This window comes from Chelon labrosus (assembly GCF_963514085.1).
Source record: "Chelon labrosus genome assembly, chromosome: 19".
NCBI lineage: Eukaryota > Metazoa > Chordata > Actinopteri > Mugiliformes > Mugilidae > Chelon > Chelon labrosus.
Genome location: NC_140352.1, coordinates 24,727,476 through 24,743,939, shown reverse-complemented (window position 1 = coordinate 24,743,939; position 16,464 = coordinate 24,727,476). Strand labels below are relative to the sequence as shown.

At 40.6% G+C, this 16,464-nt stretch overlaps 1 protein-coding gene across 1 annotated transcript; it reads right to left on the bottom strand.

The window, feature by feature from the left end:
* Positions 1 to 2,828: 2,828 nt before the first annotated feature.
* Positions 2,829 to 16,343, bottom strand: rfng (RFNG O-fucosylpeptide 3-beta-N-acetylglucosaminyltransferase). Its single transcript, XM_084567710.1, has 9 exons — positions 15,993 to 16,343; positions 14,150 to 14,728; positions 10,181 to 10,229; positions 8,473 to 8,575; positions 8,187 to 8,340; positions 7,906 to 7,991; positions 6,530 to 6,695; positions 6,350 to 6,435; positions 2,829 to 5,117 (listed from the first exon to the last, which is right to left on the bottom strand). The coding sequence occupies exons 2-9, from the start codon at positions 14,633 to 14,635 to the stop codon at positions 5,042 to 5,044; spliced, it is 1,206 nt and encodes a 401-aa protein (XP_084423836.1). The 5' UTR covers positions 14,636 to 14,728; positions 15,993 to 16,343; the 3' UTR covers positions 2,829 to 5,041.
* Between the last annotated feature and the right edge of the window lie 121 nt (positions 16,344 to 16,464).

The window sequence follows — 16,464 nt, the reverse complement described above, 5'->3', positions numbered from 1 at the left end:
TGAATTGATTACACTTAGACATACTGATCTGCCAGTTGGTGGAGGAAGTCTGGTGCACCAATACTATCAATACTACCGCTCTCAACTGCATCTATTCCACCTCATGGTTTGTAAATCAAACTGGCACCATTACTCATGCCATTCCAACTGTTTGCAGTAGGAGAATTTAAGAATCTCAGCTATTCTCTGTGACAGGGGTAAGGGGCATACCACCGTTGGAAGAGGGCTCAGTCGGGAGGTACATTTGATGACAGAGTGTACATTGATGCTATTGATGTACCAAGAGGTGTTCCTGATGAGTTTAAGGCATGTAATCAATTGACAGTCAGGTTTGAGTCATTCTTTTTCTGGTGGTCTACAATAAACAGAAATGTTAATTGGATTAACTACTGTGATGACTGTACAAAGCTGTTCAAAATCACACAGTCTTTATTTCCAAGGATAAATAAAAAAGTATCCAACCATCAAGGAAAATAACAAAAGCTCTAGGTAAAACAATAACCTGGCGAGACAAGGCAGAGATGGCGCTGGTTCTACTGGCATGAGACAGGACCAACTGGCAAAGGGCTCAGGGAGACACAGACAATATATACATGCTGAGGTAATCAGGCACAAGTGAAAGGGTGGGGAAAACAATCATACAGGAAGGACAACTAAAACACAAGGAAACGGTTAACATAATAAAAGCGGGGAAAAAAAAACAGAAAAAGAAAACACAATGCAAAACATGACAAGCTTTACGTTCTCAGTATGACAACTACTTGTATTATAACCAACAGAGATTTATGAATCCCACAAGAGATGGCAAGGGAGGCATAGCTGAACAATTAGCTCCAACTTGTCTTACGGCATGACAAAATAGGATGGCTGTGAACATGTTGCTCACTGAAAAAGGAGGTGTATGTCAAATGTTGGGAACATTTTACTTTTATTCCTAACAGCACAGCTCCGGATGGAAGACTCACCATGAAGACTGTGAAGACTTTGACCAAACCTGTAGCGAGTCTGTGGCACTGCTTCACTCTGTTCTCCTCACGACTGGTAACACACTGACACTATACAGCAGTCTGTTGTACCAGCTGAGGGAGTGCTGGATCTTGTGTCAGTTACATTACATTACAGCTAGAACAGGACGAGCCCTGCTGCTTAAACTGGCGCCTTCATTCACCAACAGACCAATCTGGCCCTTGATGCCATGGTGCAACACTGCAGCCACGGTTGTGAGCGCTCTGTTGAACACTGAGCTAAGAGTAGAGGAGAGGCTGCATTGATTATCAGTAGAAACACTGAAGTCAAGTGAAACATCGTCACTTGATTTGTCTCTCTTATCCCTTTGTCTTTGTCTTTCCTCAGTCATCGCTGTGTTGCTGTAAGAGAGATCATGGGACAACACCTGCACCAGCTGGTGGACAACACTGGAGCAGCTCACATCTTCTCAGCAGGAAGGAGCTACACTGAACACTTCCTCACTGCTGTCTCCAAAATGTCTGTGAACGCTGCACCGACAGTGAGGAGGCTTGAGTTCTAGAAACTGACTTGTGGTCCTCAAGGAACTGGCTTTACACAAGGACTTTCTGAACCTGTGGACAAAGATTGTCCCTGAGATGGACAGATGCGCTCTGGACAAGATCCTGAAGAACACCAAAGCACAGAGGTCCCTGTCCTCTTTCTCCAATAGCCTGAAAGGAGAAGGAAGCCATCCATGTCAAATGGAAAATCCTTCTTTGAACAGTGGAGGTGGACTCCGATAGAATCTGCCATCACGTAAGAGGGAGCACATTACTCCCATTTTAGCCTCTCTCCATTGGCTGCCTGTGCATTTCAGAGTCCATTTTAAGATTCTTTTATTTGTTTTTAAATCTTTAAATGGTCTCGCCCCGCCTTACCTCTCTGAGCTGCTCCATCCTTACACTCCTGCCCGGTGCCTCAGGTCAGCTGATCAGCTGCTCCTGGAGGTACCAAGGGCCAAACGGAGGCTCAGAGGGGATAGAGCCTTTTCTGTTGCCGGTCCTAAATTATGGAACGATCTCCCCCTACACATCAGACAAGCCCCTTCGCTGTCCATTTTTAAAACACATCTTAAGACCCATTTTTATTCTTTGGCCTTTAACACAGCATGAGACCCTGTTTTCTGTTCTGTTTTATTATTATTTTAATACTGTTTATCATTTATTATTGTTTTTATATTGTTTTTATTGCTTTTATATTGTCTCTTATGTTTGATGTCTTATATTTTAGGTTGTATTTTATGTATAGCACTTTGTGTCAGCCACAGCTGTTTTAAAGGGCTTTATAAATAAAGTTGAGTTGAGTTGAGTTGAATCAATTTACAATACAGTCTTAACTTGCGTCCCCCAAAACGTTTCACCCTCCTTCCCTCCTCATTATAGAACCATTCTTTGGAGAAAGAGGACAGGGACAGTCTCCCCTGAGTCATGAATTATTAATTGTCCTCCCAGAATGCCCCTTACTGCAGTGATGTTATTTTGACCTGACTCCATCCTATTTTCCAAGCATCTATTCAATTGTCAAAAACATATTATTCAAAAAGAATGAAAGAGTTAAATAATTGCAGCTTTTGCATGCAGTGTGACTACATACACTAGTTCAGCTATTATGTCAGTTATTATGGCAGTTATCTTTTGATGGATATTCCTAAAACATTTAGAAAAATGGTTGTTCAAGATGTGTGTTTACTTCTGCTCACGCTGGAAACAAGTAGAATGTATATAATTGCTTCCAGCAATGTATTGTTTGTGTGTGTGTGTGTGTGTGTGTGTGTTGTACTGTTAATGGACTCGGTATGAACACAATTCTGAAACACTTGATACTGCAGAAAGGTTTTATTCTTAGCGGAAATACATACTGTTAAAAAACCTCAGTGGCAAGGTTTAAAAGCACACGTCTCTCTCACTCACTCACACCCACTGACCTGCAGTGGGACACATGGCGTGGGGTCTGGATTTTAGTTTTTTGTGCAAAAGAGAGCAGTGCTTTACACAAATACTATTTACAGGCCAAAATACTGATGCTGGTTTGTGTAAGCTGAGCAGGTGGAGACGAAGAGTGTTTATCCTTCAAACCTTTAAAGAAAAAAAGGTGGCCTTTCAATTCTCTGACCATTTACAACTGGAATTTGACAAAATAAAATGTATAAGTTGTGCATGAAGAACAATATGATGTCTGTATGATCTATTGTCTGGGGGTAATGCCTGTATGTGATTTTAGTCCAGGATTTCATGATTCAGTCTCTTGGGACCTTGAGTATCTGTACAGAATTTAATCATTGTTTTACTCACTCATATTTTACTCAAAATCAAAGGGAAGGGAAAGACTGAGGCACACTCAAGTTATTAGCTGGAGATCCAAACAAAAGCTCAAGGCAATTCATTAAATATTTTTCACATATTTCAGTCTGGACCAAAAAGGTAGGCGAACCGACCAGCACTGCTATCCCAGGAGCCCTGTTAGTGTAGGACAAATGTCTGATGTCCTGCTGGTAGGCTTCCAGTGGCTGTAGAGTTAGTTAGATCAATAATAGACATCTGCTGCAAAGGACCAAATGAAAGACTAATCCTAGAGAGAGCTACAAACACAAGATTTCTCCTGTCATTTATGTGAAAATAGTGGAGATCTGAATGCAAACAGCTCATCTCCAGAAACAACATTTGTGATTTCATGGCACTGATGTTGAGATATCTTTGTCTCCACTTACTGAAGTACAACTCTGACCCCAGAGCAGCTCTACTGGAAAGAAGTATATACAGAGTTAAAACTACAACCTATATAAAGAACCAATAACACAAAATAAAAACAAAGTTCACTCATATTTACAAGAACACTGTGAAATGTAACTACTGGTACATACAGGAACGGACAGGATCAAAGTAGTGCAAACCCATAAAGATGAACCATAATGAAGATAACCTAGACTTCATTCCTAAAGTTAGCAAGAGTGCAAGCTTGCATTAATTCTTCAATCCACATTTTAGTAACACTGGCTCTGTCCACTGTGGATTCATTTAACCAGAAGGAGAAATAAACATATGAATGAGTGATGTAAAAGTACTCTTCCACAATGGGAACATGACCCATAACCTGGAAACCACCGGAATCTGAACATTTTTGAAAAGATGTAGGACTAAGCAGGAAAGAGCTTATCATTCTTACAGACAAAATATGATCACCACAATAGCAACTTGACCAATCGTGTATGAAATGAATTAGTACCACGTCTTTAATTGTGCTGGCATCTACCTCTTGTATGAGTTTTCCAAAGCAGGCATAAGACGGTGAAAGCAAAAGCAGAATCCAGGACAGCTATGGGTCTATAAGTTCCACTAGTGGAAAAGAGCTGAAAGTATGTGGTATGGCCACTGTAGCAGGAGACAATACTGACTGACCACCGAAAGATTCTGATAGTGATGATGGTTTCCTTGTTGAATCATTAGCACAAAAAGCTTCACTGACGTTATATAAAGCTGTGTAATTAACATTAGGAGAGGAGTTAACTGAGCCAAGAAAGCTTCAAAGTGATTTCAAAACGATGGAGGGAACTTCAGAGGTTAAGCTCTGTCTAACCACCAGCTTCATTTCCTTTTCAGATTGTGGATCATTTTAGGAGCTAGGATACAGTGTTGCTCTTTGATCAATGGTTCTGGATATGTTAGTGCTATAATGCAATGGCGTAACACCATGTAGGTATATTTCACATCTCTTGCTGTAGTCTTCTCAATAGTGATGGCCAGGTCACCTATCAACATCTAATTTACAGTGTGGAACTATTTGTCTCTTTTTATTTCTTGTATTACCTACTTGCATGCTCTGCTAACTAGTAAAAGTAAATCTTTGGCTCCATCTGTTATCATATTGACCTAAAATATTGGATTATTCCTCTGAAATGTGTACAACTGAAGAAAACTCTACTAGAAGACTCTCCAAAAGTGAGAGGTGAAGTCATTTTGGGTAAAGATATCCACCAATTGACTGAAGTCTGAAGGATTTCCAGCTGATCATAGTTTGGCTTATCAGTCAGTTGTATTCAGATTTTATGGCGAGGTTTGAGCTGTGGACACCAGTCAGTACGTGGATACAGAAGGCAGTGGACCGTCTTAAACCTGCAGGCAATAAAAAGAATCAGAGTTAAAAAGTACAGAATTACACTGTGTATCAATGTTCAATGATCACACAATCAAAATGCATCTAACATTTAAGTTTTCTCAAATATTACAACCAATCCATAGTGCACACCTGAAGTACAACAAGAGGACAAAAATATGTAGAGTTCCCAGTTCTGTGTTGAAGAACTTGACTGGCCTGCACAAAATCCTGACCTCAACCCACTCCAATTAAGATGAACTGGAACATGAGCTATAAGCCAACCCTAATCAGAACTTGACCACACAGAGGCCATCGTGGCTGAAATGGAGCAGATCCTTGCAGCCAAGTTTCAAAATCTGGTGGGAAGTATTTCTAGTGGGCTGTTGTAGTAGCAGTGTTCATGATTTGGAATTACATCAACTCTCACATATGGCTGGAACACAGTGTATTGCTGTGGCAACCAAAATTTTGAAAAACCTTTGTCCAGATTAACAGAGCTCTGGTGTTTTAACTTGTATTTTTTGGAAGCAGCAAGGGTTGTGTTCACTGGCAAGGGTTTTGGGAAATGTTGTTGAGACCTCCCAGTCCACAAGAGAATCATAAATTCTTAATACAATGACACGTTTTAAAGATTGCAGACCTTGGTTCATAGCCTTGTCTTTTGAATACAGATATTTCAGTATTCTCTACTGTAGATGATGAAATTCTATGATTCCTTTGCAATTTTATATTGAGATGAAATAACATACTGAAATTGCTTGTTTAACCCTTTTACATCTTTCTCCTGAAACATTCAGCTTCACTGGGATTATTATTTTGCATCACAATAGCCCTTAGAACAACAGTAGCTGGTCTGCCACTGTGTCACTCCGACACCAAAGTCACACAATAACACACTAAGCCATAGGCAGCGTTGGTCCAGAAGTAATAGAAATAGTAATAGTAATAATAATAATATTGTTTTCTGTGAGGTAAAATGATTGTTTTTGTTAGTGGAGTGTAGTGGCTTTTGAGAGAGCACAGATTAATGTCTTCAGTTCCCTTGGAAAAGGTTGATTGACAGAAAGGTAAAGTATTAATCTGCCAATGTCATCAAAAGCACTTTGTTTGGCTTCCATACTGGACTTTTTCTTAACTAGAGGTGTACTAAGCACTATTTACAGTAGATAACACACTGACTATAGATAAATAACTCCTACAGTCCCATTTCAAATAAACTAAGCTACTCCTTTAAGGAGTTTGTGTTTACCTTGTGGGGTCCTCCATCAGTGAGATGCCTCCAGCAATGCTAACTACATTTCTTCTGTTCTCAAAGCCTCCATAACTGAGAGTCACCTAATGCAAAACAATCATACAACATATGAATTAACATTTAATTAAGGGGACAAATGTATTTTAAGAGAACAGGTGAAAGACGAAACTCGCTCACCTGCTCCAGCACAGTGTCACTGGGCAGCTTCTGGAGGTTTTCCAAGTGTGAGTGGAAGAGGTGTGTATGAGTTAAAGTGACCTCCAGCAGCGCCTCAATGATGTAGCCGATGGTGCAGTCATCTGGGAGACGGATCTTCTCGGCTGTACTGATGAAATTCCCCAAACTAAAGCCACAGGACAGAGTTTTAGTCAAACGTGTTCACACCAACACTGTGTTTCAAAGCTCACCTTTGTTTTAAGGGCCATGTTATGCTTAAATAATGCACGCATGTATGCATGTATGCATGTATGCATGTGTTAGTGCACCAAACTGCAGCAGCTGTGGCTTAAAATGTAGAGCTGGTGGTCCACAAGACAGAGGGTTAGCGGCTTGATCCCCAGTACATGACCACATGCCAAAATGCCCTTGAACCACAAGTTGCTCCCCGTGCTTGGCACTGGTGTGTGAATGTGTGTGTGTGTGTGAATGTGTGTGTGTGTGCTTGTGTGAACAAATGGGTAGATGTGTCATTGTGACTGTATGGGCTTTGAGTACCTATAGGTGGAAAAGACCCATATAAAAACAAGACTATTTACAAATTTTAAGTATGTGTCGATGATATATGGTAAGATATCTGTAGCAGACACTAACAAATTTTTCAGAGTGCTGGTAATTTGTATATATTTTTCAAATTTGTTATTTTTGCCAAATTCCACGCTACTGTGACATGGAAATTTCCTATAGGTGGGATAAATAAACAATGTCTTATGTCTGATTAGAATTTTTACAGGCAGGTTTCATAGTTCATTTGTAGGAGAATATTTTCTTGATTTTCACAGCATTTACAAAGATTATATACATTTAGTGAATCAGCGTGGAAATGACATGAAGCTGCAGGTCTACAAGAGTGATACAGAAATACAGTAGCCACATCTCAGCCTGCTTGATATTGTTGGAGGGCTATCAGGCAGGTACTTCTGGACCAGTTGGCTACTGTCATACAGTCAACCTAAAGCTTTTTTTGATTTTAGATGTGCCCAGAGAGGGCCATGGAAAATCTTGGGGTGGTACAACAAAGCTCCTGACTGTAATCTGCCAGTGAACTGTGCAGTATGCCCAGGCCACACAACTAAAGTAGTGGGAGAGGTTCAATTTCAGGGCTTTCTTCCTGAAAAGTGACATGGTCAAGGTGGATGAATGGGTCTAATACAAGAATTTCACCAAGACGATTAAGATTTGTGTTATGTGTGAAACCAAAGAAATAATACTGACTTTTAGGCTTAGTTTATTTTCTGTTTTATTATTATTATATTATTTTCAAATTTCAGCCATTCATTAAGCTATAATCCAACTTAATAAGGTGTAAGCATCAAAACTACTCAAATCCGTCCTACCTGGCCCAGGGGCTCATTTTCAGGGCCAGACCTCGGCTGATACAGAAACCTGCTCCACCTGTGGCAAACCAGAACTTGACAGACACCTGAAATGAGAAAAGACAAAACACAAACAACAAAGATGACATCATTCGGCTGTTAATAGTATGCAAGTCTCAAGAAAACACCTTATATCATGTGACACTGTTATATCTAGATTCAGGTCAGTGGTTCCCAACTTTTTTGTCAGACACATCCCCACACCCATGATTTATAAAGTCAAATAATTCAAGTTGACAGACCGATCCATCACTCTTGACCCTCTCTGCAGCTTCTATAGGGTGATCCAGACTGGGCCGGCCCAGGTAGACATCCTGGCTGTGGTGGTAGGAAGAGAGCAGCCGCAGCAGGCTTGGCAGGATCACGTAGTTGTCATCATCTACATGGCAGAACCACCTACAACACAGACACAGAGAAAGAAGTGTAGGTGTTAACGGTGCTTTCATCTCCTAGAAATGGCATCAACAACTATTTGCTAACACAACATTACGTCAATGCTCTTTTAGACACAGTTCACATTTCACCCACTTTTTCTGAGACTCGATGAACTTATCATACTCCACAGACATCTTGCAGCACAGAGCCTGTCGAGTGTGGGCTGCTGAGCAGTTGGTGTTGATGATGTTAGCTCCTGGGAAAGGGAAAGCAGAAGACAGCACGGGTTAATTGCTATGCTGGCAGCAGATAATTCACATCCTATACATTAAGATATGCACTAAAGATATAAATGTTATCCCTCTTATGCCTTAAAAGAAAACTGGATTCTGGATGGCAAGAGGAATGCTGGAGTGGGCCAGGCGTGGGCCAGGCGGCAACAGAATTCTTTCTTTCAACAGATGGCAGCTGCTGACCTAAATATTAATCAGCAACTAATCAAAGCATTGAGTCTCATTTTCCATCAATATTGTCGTTACACGTGCAATAGTTCACTATGCTTAAAGAGGCTATAATATTCTTGAATTTTCCCATACACTGAGGAAACACCTTCCTTTACCCTCTATGAAACACACTGTTTTAACTACGCTCTCCTTAAAGCATCCCTCCCCAAAAGCCCTGTCTGCTGATAAAGCCAGAAGTCACGAAGAACAGGCTGACAGAGTTGAACCACCTAAGCTTTATTTTGTATATGTCAAATACTTTTGATAGAACATTATAATTAAGTTTAGGTTTCTTTGATACAGCTTTAGAGGGCAAAAACACATTTGTGCACAGCACGGCTAGGTGTCTTAGTTGCCATTCTGCAAAACTTCAGCAGCATTTATTCCACCTCTTCAAGGTATAAATGTTGGAGACTTCAAATATGTCAAAGGTACCAATATTTTCACTTGTGTGATAACACAGTTTAACACGGGTGGTCCAAAAAATAAGCATAGGGGACTGTGTATAAAAATTGTTGCAATTCATACACCATCCAATTTGAATACGAATACGAGTCTACACTTAAAGTCCATATTAATAACATCTGAACACTGGCTTTACTGCTTTATTCAAGCTGTGCTCGCATATTTGGGCAATCACAAAGTAACATTCTCCAAATGAGCTGCTGGTTGCACCTAGGCTCTTGAATTCCTCACAAACCACAACTAGCATTTATGACATTATGAAGAAAAGAAATATGTAACGTAATGTGTATTTTATCCCCCAATATAAAAACAAACTTCACAGTTTTGATGGTTTTCTGACCATCCTTCCCTGCCCAGTGGACAAATGATGGTCATATTTCTCAGGAATGCTTAGCATGGGACTGGCCACATGTCATGATGATGACATGATGACCTTCATGTTGCAAGAGAAACATGTGTGCCTGAATTGTCAAAACAGTTTCCAAGGACAACATCCAGGATGGTTCTAAAGACAAATGCAGATAAAAGGCATCTCAAGGGCAGTGTGTTCTTTGGGAGAGAGAGTAACTCCCTGTGGTGTGGATTTGGAGATTTATAACTTTGTAGACCTTTTACATAAACCACTAAAATTACTACCTCACCGCTGAATGCCTGTGACAACTTTTTTCATCATTATATCATCTTCCCCTCAGTACAAATAAAGAACTCCTGTCAGTTTGTACTGGACACTCTTCTGCACAACGGTCGGAATGAAATAATCTCGTACTCTCTTCTATTTTTTAATATTTGCAACAATTGATGTTGAATTTGATTTGATGTGTCATCATATGGACTCACAAGAAGAATGAGAAGACATTTGGGTTTCTGACAGTGAAAACCGTCTAGCTTCTTACCCGTCCTCACACGTAGCTCCTTGTCCTCACCATCAGTGAATATATAAGTCTGAAACAGAACAGGACACTCTATTAAAGAAGTAGTGCAATAACACATAGACATCAAACAAAGCAAATTTTTTTTAACACTTCAAGTACAGTAAGATCAACAGTGTTTCACCAGAAATAGTCAGCTAACTCCGTCGGTGTCCACTTTTGTACACCTGAGGTTTTTAATTGATAACCAATTATCTTTTAAGGCACTCTACGAATGTTTTAAAAAATCTTAAGATTTTATTAGGAGTTTATTACAGAAACAAGTTTTGTTTTCTTTTTATGTAACCTGGAAACTGGTGGTCTAACCTTTTACCTGTAATTGATTATGGTGATGTGTTGTGCATGAATGCCTCTGCTCACTGTCTTCATATGCTGGGCAGTGTCTACCAAGGGGCTGAGAGTCATTACAAACTGTGGATCTCTTACTCACCACTGGGTCTTATACTCAAAAGTGAACTGGCCTGCTTTGGGTACACGCTGCCTTAGTCACTGTACTTTTTATTTACAAATCCATTCTTGGCATGATTCCTACGTATTTATCTTTGACCTTGCAGTCACCATTCTATAAGGACATAAAGCAAATTGTAGTAGAACTGTTCTGCTCCTGCTACATGGAATTACTTGCAGTCCAATCTCAAACTTCAAAACATAGTATCCCTGAACAAGTTTAAAATGATGGTGAAATCTGTTGAGTACAGTTCGTCTGTGTGCAAATGTTTTAACTGAGCTTTTCTTTGTAATGCAACTCTGTGATTTTAAAATATATAATAATTCATCTTTACTGAAAGTGATAAGGAGGGCTCAGTCCTGTAAGCCCATTTATACCTGCTGTCCCTGGTATTCCAATCCAATTTCTGCATCAATGTCAACTGCTTTAGATACTGGACATTTTTCTTCCACAGACTTCATAGTTGCCATATTACATCACCCAGGCTCTTAAGTATGCCATGAGAAACAACATGTGGATAGTCACACTTAACAGCTTTGGAACAGAAGGTAGAGAGAGACATGCTCAGCCTCTTCAAAGCCCTAATGACTTGACCTTGGTTTTCTAATAATCTAAATAATTAACCATACACATACACCCCACAGGCTACAGTGGAAGCTGTGTTGACAAGTTTACATTAAACACAAATTGGTCTGAGCAGGTTTTAATTTTACTGGCAGTTTAAACACAGGGGGCAAACTTTACTGACCTGAGAGCAGTAACATAAGATGACCTGTAATGCCTCCCAGTACATGGTAATGAATGGTTTGCTAACACAGAACAGACCTCACTTCTGTAGATCCTCTCAAAACAGACCTAAACTCAGAGCCAGTAGAAGCCAAGCTGTTGGTACAGCCAGCACACAGTGAACTGGATTGCCTTCATTCTCTGAGACTGTGACATGTCTGAAGTGGAGCCGAGTGTTTCTGCAGTTAAAAACCTCTTCTCTCCACAATGAGGCTCTATGTCAAGCAGAGGGATCACAGTGCTCTCTGTGCTGGTTCATTTAAACGGGGGTACTTCGGGTTAATTCCCTCACATCTGACTTTGTGTGTATTAAAAAAAAAACTTTAGTTATGAAAACAGTCCACCTCTCATGAATCTGAGCCAAAGAAATCAAGTGAATATATATATATATATATATACAGTGCTGCCTAAAAATGTTTTCCCCCTCAGGATTTTATGCTTTTGCGTTTTGTGTTTATTGAATATTTGTACATCTCTGTGAGTTACAAAAGAAAGCAGACCCTTGTTTTCAGTATCTGATGTGACTCACTTGTGCAGCAATGACAACAACTAAACAAGCCTATTAACCTCTGCATTAGTTCTGAGAGGTTGGTGGGTTTCCTCACAAGAACTGCTTGCTTTAAGTCCTTCCACAACATTTCTATTGGACTGAGGTCAGGACTTTGATTTGGTCATTGCAAAACATTATTTTGTTCTTCTTTAACTATTCTTTTGTAGAACAAATTGTGTGCTTAGTCTTGTTGTCTTGCTGCATGACCCAGTTTCTCATCAGATTCAGTTAACAGACAGATGTCCTGACATTTTCCTTTAGAATTCACTGGTATAATTCAAGAATTCAGCAAGTCGTCTTGGACATTACAACCACCATGAGGTTCTGATTATGGAATGCAGTGTTGTTTCGTTTCCAAACCTAACGCCTCTGACTTAAACCATATAATTATACTTTGGACTCATCTGTCCACAAAACATCTTCCCAATACTCTTCTGGTTTGTCCACATGATGTTTAGTAAATTGCAGACTGGTAGAGATGTTCTTTTTGGGGAGCAGATGTTTTATCCTCGCCACTCTGTAATGCAAACCATGGTTGTTCAGTGTTCTCCTGATGGTGGATTCATGAACATTTACAAGTGAGATGTGAGAGAGGCATTTAGTTGCTTAGAAGTTACCCTGGGGACCTTTGTCACCTCTGGGGCTATTATGCGTCTTGCTTTTGGAGTGATGATTGTTGGTTGACCACTCCTGTGGAGTGTTACGGTCGTGTTAAATGTCCTCCAACTGTCTGTTTGTTGATTTGTGGATTCCAGGCTCTTTAGAGATGGTTTTGTAACCTTTTAAAGCCTTATGATCAACAACAACAACAACTCTTTTTCTGAGGTCCACAGAAAGCTCTTTTGTCTTTTGTCCTTTTTCAAATAAAACAGGGCACTGAACAACACCTGGGTGTCATTACATAGATCACACTGATCAAACTTCAGACCAAAATGTCTGACAAGCCTGGTCCAACTACTCATCTGTGATCTGGTGAGAATCCACTGATTCTAAGATTGCACTGTCAAAGATGACCAGTTTGGGTTAACAAATCTCCCATGTTGACTGAAAATTTGAATTTACCTACAGGTCTCAAATTAGCGGTCAAGCACAAATCTGTTGCACCCTACTGGCAGAGAGTCGGAGATGTGCCGTCGTATGTTACAGGTGCGTATGGTGCTACATTGGACAAAGACTTTGCAGTGTCTCCTATGGCAAACACACTTAGACTTCAAGTATTAATTCTTATCGCACAAACATAGGAATGTCCACGAGCTGAAATTGTGGGGGGAAAATGAGCAATTACCTCGATAAACAGCATGATTCTGACACAAAGCAGATGTGCTGTGGTTTTACAAACAGTCATTAAGGACAAACTCTTATCGCATAAGGGAAGAATCTCAGCGGTGAGACAACACCCCAGAATTCACTCAAACATGGGACAGGGTGTGTTTGCGGATGAGCAAACCCATTACCACTAACAACACTCTATCAACAAAAATCCAAACAAAAGCTGGTGGTTGTGTCTCTCTGTCACCACTATAGGCTGCATGAAAAACTGGGCAGTGCTGGTCACAATGTCTGTTACAGCGAATAGTTATATTAATAATACTCTTTTCAACATTTTAACATTAGTGTTATTAATTTGAAGTGAAGAAAAGAAACGGAGCACCTTAAGAGATTTGACTAAGGCTTCACGCCTTTAATAGCTTGTGAGGGCTATAGCTCCACCAAAACAAGTTATCTGCCAACACTATATTATTTTATGGCAGGTAGTTTTCTTTGACCCACTAGGCCTATGAGGCTGTAGGGGATACACTGCACTGTATTGTAGAGTCTGAAACTACAATATTGTTTACATATATTTTCTTAATTAGTCTGAATGAGTTCTTCAAACTACAAAGGAGGAAATCTATATCTTTAAGAGCATTTTATTTAGCACTTTGGAAAAAAGGCACATGTTGCACAGGGTTTTTTTTTTTTTTTTAAACACCAACAGCCATCCAACCCCCAACTCTCATTGGAGCACAGCTCCACAATGAGTCTGCATGTCCATAGAAGTGCAACCCCAATATAAATGTAATAATCTAGACGTAGGACAGCTCCTATAGTATGCACAGTGCAGTTAAGTTGCAGGGAATGCACAAAAAATGACTGGAGGTCTTCTTACCTGTTCTTTAGCTTGGGACACCCAGGTCTGAATCAGCAACTCCAGTCTGGACTTATGGTATTTTCTGGTAGTCTTCACTGCAATAAAAATGTCCTTCGGGTCTAATTTGTCACGGGGCCCTGAAAATCCACCAACTTTTCCTCCAGGTAGAGGACCTCCTTCAAGGACTTTTCCGGAGTCTGTCCCTCTCATGGGACTGTGGTCATCATTCTTGTTTAGTTCAGTCTTGATAGCTCTCCCTTGCCCTGCTGAGCTCCTACTGAGTCTTTCGGCCGAGTCCGCATCTTCAGCATGGACGGAACCTGCTGGAACCCCATCAAGGTGTGATGGGTTTACCTGAGCTGGTTTTACTTGGGGTCGGGGCAGAGGCAGGTCCACTTGGCGCGCCCGGGACTGGAGGGCTGGGATGAACAGAAGGAGAAGGCCGCAGAATGCGAGGGACAACAGGAAGCAGAACTTGCTGACACCCACAGAGGCTATGTGCATCCTGACTGGCCGATGGCACAGGCTTATCAGCCTCCAGGGCTGCAGTCGCTTCCAGCACCACCTTGTCCCATCATCACACCATCAGCTGGAATCCTGCACAGAAGGAGGAAGTTCATACAACAACAACTATACAACACCTCAAAGAGCACATCTCATGGCGAGAGCTTTTCTAATAGGTAGGAGTCACAAGCGCACATCATGAGCCTCACAAATGTGCCTGTTATCAAGGTCATTGATAACTACAGAGACATAGAGGGGCTATTATGCTACACTGCTGCTTTTGCTGAATGCATCATTACAATAATAGCCAATCAGATGCATTCCTCTTTGTATTTCACAATAAAAGTACAAAAACTACAGTCCCCAAACTAATTTGTGCAAAAAGCCTCTCAATTGTTTTTTGGAGGAAAAAATTTAAACTTCAATAGACAATTCTTTCAGGCGAATGAGCGCAGCAAAAGCAGGCAGTGAATGTTACACAACATTTTTTAAACTGATATGGTTTAGCTGCTAAATGCTGCTCTTTGTTCATCTGTCTGCTACTGGCTGTTGCAGCTTGAAATAAAGCCAGGATACCGAGACGGAAATATGACAGTCAAGTAGTAGCCAGAAATTAGCTAAAAATCACCAAACAGCCGTGGAAAACTGTAAAAACCAAGTGAAGCATGAGGAGAGCTGTACAAATCCATTCTTGGATGTGTCCATATGCAGAGTGGAAAAAGGAAAAATCTCTGGTGATAACAAGGTACAGAAAGACCCTGGTCTCTGTACATCGAGATAAAAAAAATTAATAATAATAAATAACCGATATGACTCTTAAAAGGACAACACTTTGGGGTTGTGGAGGTTTCTTTTCCAGCATTGTTTAAAGGGCAGCTGGAACTTTTTGCACTCCGTGGCCGCATGGATTAACTTGCAGCCTTTGTGTTTCAAAGTTGGTAACACAGCAGCATTTCAGACTGGCATATAAATCCACAGTACACAACTTTAATTGTGACACTAATGATTTAAGACTCAAGTGAACAGTTTATGTTCAGTTCTCGGCCGGCGTGATTTACCAAACAGTTCTCATTTCCAACATATTGCTTACAGCTGTGTAACGCCGTTTACAGGAACGTGTAAACTGAAGATGAGCCGTTAAAAAAGTAGACTTTTAATTCAGGATTAAAGAATTACACGTATGACGATTTGAAGAGTTACAGGGTTCCATTCTTAGAGGTTTTATCCTATTGTGCTACGACACGCGTAAACTAGTGTGTAACGAGCGCAATCAAACTGGAAAGATTTCTAAGTTGAGTCCGGTATGGCGAATAAGCGTCGGCGAAAACGGCAATGGCGCGTCGGTGAAAGAACTTACCATAACATATCAGAGGACACATTTTGCTTCTGGTTTCCACAATGACACCTTCCAACCACTCAGGAAAATGTGAGCAAGCCTTAACTGAAATTCAACTGGAAAATGAAGGTTTCGGCGTAGTTGTAGGATAAAAGGCACCGGGTCCACTGCGAGACTCGGTGTCTTCGTAGTTCCGAGGCGACTTTAAACACATAGATTTCCTGGTTCCTCTCCTGCCCCCTCAGATCAGTTAAACGCCACTTGTGTTAACAAGAAGTATGGTACAGAAACAATGTTACTTCCACTTGAAGCGCCTACTTCTGGCTAACGTTACCCAAATGTTCCAAAAACACATTTCGGATGGTCATGTGAAGTCCCTCACAATAGTTCAATGTGTAATCCGGTCAGAACTTTCAAAATAAAAGAAAGGCTGAAACAAATGGTCGTCGGCAGGGAAGGTAAATCAAGGTAGTTTATGAGTGGACATTCGAGT